Source organism: Stegodyphus dumicola, chromosome 8, assembly GCF_044657685.1.
Source record: "Stegodyphus dumicola isolate Sdum_Otavi_A_Nest chromosome 8, ASM4465768v1".
Classification (NCBI taxonomy): Eukaryota; Metazoa; Arthropoda; class Arachnida; order Araneae; family Eresidae; genus Stegodyphus; species Stegodyphus dumicola.
This window is the reverse complement of record NC_140775.1, coordinates 167,545,765-167,555,138: the sequence shown is the minus strand read 5'-3', so window position 1 is coordinate 167,555,138 and position 9,374 is coordinate 167,545,765. Positions and strand designations below refer to the sequence as shown.

General features: G+C 36.5%; 1 protein-coding gene across 1 annotated transcript; it reads left to right on the top strand.

Moving 5' to 3' along the window:
* The first annotated feature begins 2,507 nt into the window (after positions 1–2,507).
* Positions 2,508–3,233, top strand: LOC146996025 (zinc finger BED domain-containing protein 5-like). The gene has a single exon (XM_085823048.1). It carries the CDS (start codon positions 2,508–2,510, stop codon positions 3,231–3,233), a length of 726 nt encoding a protein of 241 aa, XP_085679174.1.
* Positions 3,234–9,374: the final 6,141 nt, after the last annotated feature.

The following is a 9,374-nucleotide window of genomic DNA, read 5'->3' as shown; positions in this document are numbered from 1 at the left end:
GTATATCTGGCGTATGGGTTACTGCGTGCTGTGCAAGATGCGCCGTTGCGGCTTCTGCCTTCTGCAGGTTTAATTGAATACATTTTATAGAGTCTCCTGGGGTACGCGATGCTGTCAGTTGTTGATCAGGCTGTTGCGACTCAGTCATATTTTGTGCCTCTTCTGATTGTAGCGACGTACCTGCCGTACGACGGGCAGTTGACATCGTAGGCAGGGTGGTTACAAGAGATGCTTCTGCCGGTCCTGTAGTTGTAGTCCGCGCAGTTAATGCAAGCAGGTCGTTGTGCACGGCAGTTTCGCACTTCGTGGTCGTCTGTACAGAACGCGCAGTAGTTTCTATTTTTGCAGGTTTTCTGGACGTGGCGAAATTCCTGACACTTATAACACCGCTTGGTGTTAAAAAACTCCGAGATTCTATAGACTCGCCAGCCAATCTAAAGTCTTGGGGTCTGCAGGAGGCGTTTGAAGATAGATGGTTGACACTCAATGACCCACTTGACAGTGTTCCATCTGTCCCGGAGTTTGTAGAGGATTCTGGCTGTCGCTTTGGTCGCATTGAATTCTGATGCTAAAGTACGTTCCAATTCTGTCTCCTGTATATCAACTGAGACTCCATGTATGGCAATTCTTGGAAGGCGTGCGGCCGGAACTTTTGTGTCCACTAATTCTTGGCCTTTATCACTTGTCAGTGAGCTTTGCAGCTTATTAAGATCGTTCTCTGAGTGGCAGTCAACTGCCACTCCTTTTTGTATGTTTCTTATAGCCGCGACCTTTACTCCTAGCTTTGGCAGTGGGAACACCTCGCTGAGTTTAGTTTTGAGTTCCTGGCTCGTAGAGCAGGTGACCACCTTCGGATATATTAGTAGCGTGTGACTTGGCGCTGCCACTTGGTGTTGACTTTTTATCTTCGCTGTAACTGCCGCGTAGGTTTTCTGCTGCTATACGTCCGTTGCTGCGACTCCTCGTGTATGCTGTTGTCCTGTTGCACTGTGCTCGGACTGCTGCCGTGTGCGAGATCACAACACAGCACTGTTGAAGTGTTTGTACTTGCTTCGGTTGTTGGTGGCTTGACTATAGGGGTTGGACCCTCAAGGGCTAACTTTCGCAGAGCTTCTAACGCCTGTAGTAAGTCCTCTCTAAGATTGGTGGGCAGACACTACTTACCACCTCTATACGTAAGTACTCCGCTTTTGATATGTTCGTGAACTGTATCCACTTTACTCTCGTAGGTAAGGTCAGAGGTCAGTAACACTGTTAAATTTGTGCAGCTGGGAGTTACGTCCCCGTCAATTGGTAGTACAGCTTGACGTGGCATGATGCATTTAATTGGCCTGTATTCACTGGCGTTGTCTCTCAGGTAGTCTCTGTTGCCACTTAGAGACACTGAGTACGTGATAATATAGTACTTAGTACTGAAATACACTATACACGGAACACACAAAAACACTGGTTCATTCAATTGGACTGCAGAACTAGAATTTTACTAGAATTTTACTCTGCAGAACACCTTCATAAAGGGAAAAAAAGTTATTACGTATAACAAAATTACAATGAAATAAGCAATATCCTTTAATGCAGTGTTTCTCAACCTTTTAGTATTCACAACCCAATTTTCAATCATAATTTTCATTGCGCCCCCCTCCCTACCGCATATAATAAAATGTATTCAATAATAATGTATTTTGAGTATTTTGGCGCTAAACCTACACTACAACCTTAATTTTAAACTTTACAAATTACCCAGATACGGAAATTTATCGACATTTTGCAACACCGATCCTCAGCATTCAAAAATGGAGAATCCTATGCCTTTTTATTGCTCTTGCGTCCCGCCATGTCGGGCATTCTCACGGTTTCGCGAGAAGTTTCGATTTGTCTGGAATTTGTCTGGTCAGCTTAAAAGTTAAGTTAGGAGCGTGCGCAGATGTGAACAAATGTTTTCTCATAGGGAGAAGGAGAAAGTTCTATGACGCCAATTTCAAATCCAGACAATCTCATTCGAGTCGACACTTCTATTGCTATTGAATCTATTCTGAATGTGTATGTTATATATATTTTCCTGTAATTTCAATTCACCGTATTAAATATTCACGGCAGCAGACTTATGCAGAATCATGGATAAATTTTTAAGCGGGCGTAAGCAAACATTAGACGATAGACAAGCATCAACAACAATTGTACACAGAGGAGCGTGGTTCCGAGAATAAAATCAAGAAAATATTCTCAAGAATACTGAAATTTTGTGTTCACTGGTAGTGAAGTAAATGAAGAAAGGCCCATGTGTATCATTTGCTCGAAAATGTTGGCGGCAGACAGCATGAAACCTAATAAACTTCAACAACATTTGGAAACGCTTCACAGTGAGTACGAAAACAAACCCAGAGAATTCTTCGAATTAAAATTAAAATCATGAAAAGCAAAAATCATTGTTTAAAGAAACTCTGTCTGTGAATGAAAAAGCTTTAATTGCCTCTTACAAAGTTTCATACAAAATAGCCATATGTAAAATGCCTCACACCATCGGTGAAGAGCTTATTTTGCCAGCCTCAATTGAGATTGTAGAAATTATGTTTGGAGATAATTTTGCCAAACAATTGCAGTCTATACCTCTTTCAAATGATACTGTTGCCCGTCGAATTGCTGATATAGCTGAAAATGTAGAGTGTCAGCTTTTGTCGAAGTTACGTGACAAATTGTTTTCAATACAACTCGATGAGGCAACAGATAGTAATAAAGATGATCATTTCATTGCCTATGTTAGATTTTGTGATGATTTGTCAGTAGTAGAAGAATTACTTTTCTGTAAACCAATAGAACTCAAAGCAACAGCACTCGCATTATTTTCTATCTTAAATGATTTTATGAACGATGCAAACATAGAATGGAAAAATTGCGTCGGAATATGCACCGATGGTTCCCGTTCTATGTCCGGAAGATTCCAAAGTATTCAAGCACTTGTGAAACGAAAATTGCCACAGTGCGTCTGGACACATTGCATGATCCACAGAGAAGCTTTGGCTTCCAAAGAAATGAGTCCTGGTTTGAATATTGTGTTAACTACGGTTGTAACCGTAGTAAATTATATAAAAATGAGACCCCTGAAATCAAGAATCTTTTCCGCACTTTGTAAAGACATGGGTGCAGTACATTCAGCATTACTATTTTATTGCGAGGCAAGATGGTATCCGTGTGGGCGGTGTCCCGCAAAGAGGTATCAGCATCAGAGTGGGTAGAAATTTCCAATTAGGATGTATTAAAATTTATTTCGGTAATAGTATAGCAAAGGGGTTTTGGACTGCGTGAGTTATGATCTTGCTCGTCTTTCCACCGTAAAAATCGTAAGAAATCTCGATCACTCTTATTCACTGACATTTGCAAAAAAGCCTTTCTTATTTCTGAAATAACTCCTATTCTATTCTTGTGAAATCTTAAAATTATAGGAATAATTTGTTCCAGCAAATTTGGACCCTTTTCTAGGCAATCATTAAATGAGCGCGAATTTTTGTCTTTACAGGAAGCATCGAATACCGGTCGCAATTTTGTGGTCGAAGTTTCTTTGAATACCCCTTTACGTGGTAAATAGTGACACTAATTATTCATTTCGTGTTCAGGGACTTCTTCTATAATTCCTTCCTTTAACCAATCTGTGAAAACATTTTCCTAATCCTTGAATTTGCGCTTTTGTATCAACCGGTGTATCGTACTGTTTAAACGCTGTCCAGCAATATCTAAATTTTGACTTAAACAGTCCTTTTCTGCTACCTAAGGCAACTGAACCTCATATCTTTCCTCTTTAAAGGTAACAGTTTTGTCAAAATGATTCAATACGGCAATTTCCATTTCCTTTCTGCATTTTGTTTCAACAGGTTCTCGAATTTCCACAAATTTTCAATCTTCGATGTGTGAATTAATAAAGAAGTCACTGCGACGGCATGAATCACATTTTCCTTATCTTCAATACGATCAAACAGTTTTCCCATTAAAATCCAACCCATTTTGGTTTCCATTGTAACTAATGTTGAGTTCAAATGTTCAATTTAATCCTTTACTAATTTCCAATAATTATCAGCTCCAGTGAGTAAAGATACGTTGTTGTTATCTAAAGATTCGTGATCAACATCCGCTAAAATTATTTCCCAACCTTTTCACAACTCCTTAATATTTTGCGGAGGATAATCTAGCTCAGCAATCGATATTTCATCAGTCTCTAAAACCTGAATAATTAATTCCTGGTTATCGAAAATCTTTTTTATTTTTACTTCTACTTGCGCGTAGTTCTGTTTGGTAGGCACTTGAGATCCTAAAGTATGAATCATTATTTCTTCCCTTCACACGACTTTTAATCCCAGTTATTTAGACAGACGTTTCTGAATATACGAGCGTTGACTAGCGCTGTCAGTAAACAACGAACTAATGCGTGACCTACTTTTAAGTTCTACTGTAGCCGTCTGTAAAAATATTTTATTCCTACCGATGCGAATGTGATCGCACGCTGAATTTTCTACATCTTTTGATTGCGATGCTTAGGGTGTTTTCTCATTTTTGTAACAAAGGTTTGAATTATGTTTTTGTGCAGTATACACAAGTGTTTTTCTCAGAGCAATCGGAAAATCGATTACCTTGAGACAAACAAACATAACATCAACCTTGTAATCTCAGTACATTTCGTTTTTCATTTACACTCATATTACACTTTTCACTATTATGTGTGTTATTTTTGCAAAAAATACAGTTTTCTTCTTTTACAGGAGCTAATAATTCTGCCGCCGACGAAGGGGTTAACTTTAGAGTTAAACTTATTGTTTGTTTATTTATAATTACTTTTGTGTTTGTCGAAGTGTTTTTTCTTTCGGTTCAATGGAACGAGTTTCGGTTCCGGTTTGTTAACTGCGTACGTTTGTTCACGGCATTCAATTTTGATTTTCAAAAAAGCAATTAAACCTGTAACATCAGATTTCTTTTTAGGATCACGCTTTCGGTGATATTCGAGAATCAAATCATGAGGCAATAATTTCAATAATATCGGATTTAAAAAGTGTCTGTACGAACCTGAAGTTACTCCTAAATTACTTAAGCTTCGAATGTTTATTTCACAAGCGTCGCGTAATCTTCTTAGGGCATTTAAGTTAGAAATTTTAACAGGTTCTATGTCCAAAAGATTATTCATATGTTATTTTATAATTTTCTCTGGTTTTCCAAATCGTTCTTTTTAAAAGTTCTAAGCACGAATCGTAATTGTGTTCGGTTAATTGAAATCCTTCAACATTATATGCTTGCCATATCAATAATGATTTCACGTATACGAATTTTTCAATCTTGGTTAACGGTTTATTCTGATCAAACGCAGCTTGAAAAGTGTTAAAAAATTCTAACCATTTTCCTGCATCTCCTGGGAATTTTGGAATATTTAACTTTGGCAATTTCATAGCCGATGACGATACATTTATTTCAGAAACAGAAGTGTTCAAAGAATTTGCATCTGACTCATTTTTGACAGACAAATTTTCATTACATTTATTTAATCTTATTTTAATTCTAAACTTTGCAGACATAATTTGTTCACTGTATTAACACTTGCAGAATTATCTTTTTCAAATTCTTTAGCATCTTTTAACTGAGTTTCGATTTGTGAATTCAACATTTTCAACGTGTTTTCTCTTTCGAGAATTTTTTCATTCATCTCCTGCAATTCCTCAATGTTTGTGTTTTCCATATTTTCTGATAACAAAGATTCTATTTTTGTAATTAATTTCGTAACGCTATTGCGTTCATTCATACGTTTCTGCTTCAGTTTGTCTAAAGCTTCCATGTTTAAAATTGACTAATCACAATACTGAAACTCAGTTTTTTTCAAATTTTCAAAGGAAAAGGAAATGCTTACCTATTTAAAGGTAATCCATCTGCTAATCTTCGAAATTCTAATCCAAAAGTCCCTTGGTGAAGGCACCACTAAAAATATGTTATTTCTATAATCCATAGTTCTATTTGGGAGAGCTTTCGATTTGTATATTCGATTCAAATCACTACTTCAGTTAAGTCTTAATTAATTTTATTTACACACATCTTATACAATATATACATAATTCGAGATTAATTTGAAATCAAAAGATGGGGTTTATCCACCCTTCGTATCAAATTCTATTAAGAGAGCTATTAAGAGAATTATTAAGCTATTAAGAGAAACCGAGTGCGCGATTGCTCTCTTCCAAGTTCGTTTTTCGACTCGTCGTTGCCACTGGGAGAAGAGAAACATTCGATCATTTCGCGTTCGAGTTGTAACACCCACTGCTCTTTTATCTCACTGCGAAGTTCACGGACCCAATTCAACCGGGTTGCGACATACGACGAGGGCAAAGGAAAACAAACCACAGGCCCATATTCTTGCAGTCCACAAGACACAGTTTGGCGGGATTTGGGAAGTTTTGTAGCAGCAGAGAAATGCGACGCCAGCTGTCGTGCCGTTAGTAATCTACGGCGTCTTGCAAATAGTAACTGTTGGCAATGTTTCAATCTTCCGTCATCCAAACCCGCATCGGTTTCACGGTAGAAGGTGCTAGCACCAGGGTACCTAGGCCGAAGGCCCTACCCCTTACCGAACAATTTGGGTATTTTTTTTTAATTTTGCAAAACATAAAGTGAAAAAAAATAATGTAAACAGTGATTAAAAATTTTTGAAGATGGGAGAGTGCTAGAAATTTAGAATAAATATTAACTATGTGTGAAACCAGTTGAAAAGGTGAAAATGCCAGAGCATCTGGGAAATTGTTGGATCTGGTGACTTGAGGTGCTGTAAGAGAGTTACTTAATATATGAAGGATAAAGGCAGCTGTAGATAGAATATAAGAGTTCTGCCGCACGCGGGTGGTGTAGGTTCGGGCGTAGTCAGTGACGTTAGCGGGAATGAAGCTACGTCATGCATGGTATCACCAGAAGCTTGTAAAGTGGAGTCTAACAGATAAGAAGTGTGTTAGGATTCCTCATTTAGTTGATAAGATACCATCACACTTAACTAAGAGATTATCTTTTATTGATTTTCCAAAGGTTTCTGTTAACGAATTTTTAGTTAAATTTTTCTTGGTATTCCAGCTATTTTACTACGTATATGTTGATTATTTCCTAGGTACCTTTAACGGCGCTTATTTTCGAATTTAATGATTGATTCAGAAGGCCTTAATTTTAAATGTAAAATTTTTTATGTTTCCATATATTTTTAAGACTTTTAATTACCTTGTGGTGAAACCGCTATGCAAACCCTGGGTTGTGACATCAGGTTGGAAACAAAACACAGCATAATAAAATTTTTTGAATGCTAAAAAAATGGCTACATACAATTCTGCAGAGAAAAACCTATCTATTTCAAAAATCAAATTCTATACATTTTACGTGCGAGAGCAATTCGTGGCTCTCGAGCTTGCGTTTTTAACATTGCCAACGATTTAATTATTTTAATAAAGACTATTTTAACAACAATTGAAAACATGTTTGTAAGTTAAAAAATAATAATTTTCAGCTTATTCTCACGAGACATCCTTGTCCATATTAATCTTCAGTCTCTTCTTCTTTTATGTGACCTCATCACAACTCCTCCCCTCATAAAGAAATTTTTCTTGACTATGGAAGGAAAAATTATAAATACATTTCACTGCTTTCAAAACACAAGTGGTAACCATTTATGTGATAATAGAGAAGCCAGTTTCATTACCTTGCACTTATTTCTAGACAACATAAACGCAAAAATACAACAAAAAGATTTAAATTTTGAATCTACACAAAGTACCTTTTCAGTTTACAAAATGCTAATACGTAACACAAAACATTTGATTCTAACCATAAGAAACACACAATGCAAACAATTTTAAATCTGCAAAAATATAATTCCAAAACACTACAAAAATCATTTTTTAAACAAGAGTTTTCAGAAGAAAAAGGATTGGCTCCTCCATATATTTCATATGCTAAAGTGCCTACTGTCCATAGATCTGATCTCGAATAATCAATCACGGAGATAGGACACGCTTCAGCATTTACGACTTCTGGTGCCATTAATGCTATATTTCCACCTTTCTCAGAATCATATGAATTGTAGACCAAATAGAGGCCTGAATGACAGCACCCTAATTCAATTATAGCAAGCCTAGGAAAGGAGAGTCCATACTGGAAATCTAATAAAATATTGTTAGTATGTAAATCCCGATGAGTAACATCATTTTGAAGCAAGTGTACTAAAACTTCCAAAAGCTGAGTAAACAGTAGCAATGCTGTGTGACCAGAAACATCTATCATTTTCAAATATTCTTTTAAACTGCAATTGTATCTCTTCATAAGAAGAAATAGAGTCATACTTCTACCACATCCATCACATAGAAGACGGACAGGAAGGGCTTGTCGATAGTTAATGAAGGCACCAGGAAGCAGAGGTGTTTGATCAGTAAAATCGTCAGTTCATCCAAAGAAAATTCGCCAATGGCTGTGTGATACTTCTTTGGCAATATGAAGCAACTCCAATGATGGAACACAGAAAAAACTTTATTTAGCACTCAAAATAGCGACATACAAACAAGAAGAGAAAACATATTCTAACATTTAAAAATAAATTACATTCTTCGTGCGAGAGTCGCACGAGGCACTCGAGTCTGGTTTCAAATATTGCCATTCACAAATACCTTAATGTTCATCTATTTAAATTATTTAAACTACAAGATTTTAATATTATTTAAAGCTGTTACAACCTCTCCCCCAACGGAGAGACTTTTACCGAAGGGAAAAGTTCTGTAAATTTCGAAAGTTTATAAGCTCGGCTTGCTCATTTGATTAAAGAGAAAAGGTAACTTCTCTAATAAGTTTTCAAACTTCAGGCCAAAATTTTTAAGTTTTAAACAAATATTTTTACACCACATTTAAATAGGAAGAAAAATGGACAGTGTTCAAATTAGTCTTTCTTTTTTTCCTTGACGGCGCCTAGATCTCTTCCATGTTGGACCAGTTCCTCGGCTATAATTCACAGAAAAACCTTTCCTCAGTTCATCTGTGCCTTTCGGAAAATATTCAATTGTCATTTACTTTCGACAATTGTTTTCTTCGTCTATTAGTAGCGTCTTTGATATTAAATCAAAAGCCGAAAGATGATGATAACGCTGCATTGCAAAATGATTCTCAATATTAATTTCTTTATCGTTTTTCAAATTTTCGTGAACATCTTCCACGTTTAATTCTGGTGATTTAACTTCTTCTTCAAATACATCTCTGGATGCTTTATTTTCTTCCTTCATCGGTTCCAAGATCTGCTCTTCAGCTATTTTAGTTTTTTTTTTTTTTTTTTTTTTTTTTTTGAGCTCTAGTAGAAACGGCATTAAAATGGTATCACTAAGTTTACG

Bases quoted from the DNA above. Each gene is read 5' to 3' on its own strand.
- LOC146996025 (XM_085823048.1), top strand. From the start codon at position 2,508: ATGCCTCACACCATCGGTGAAGAGCTTATTTTGCCAGCCTCAATTGAG.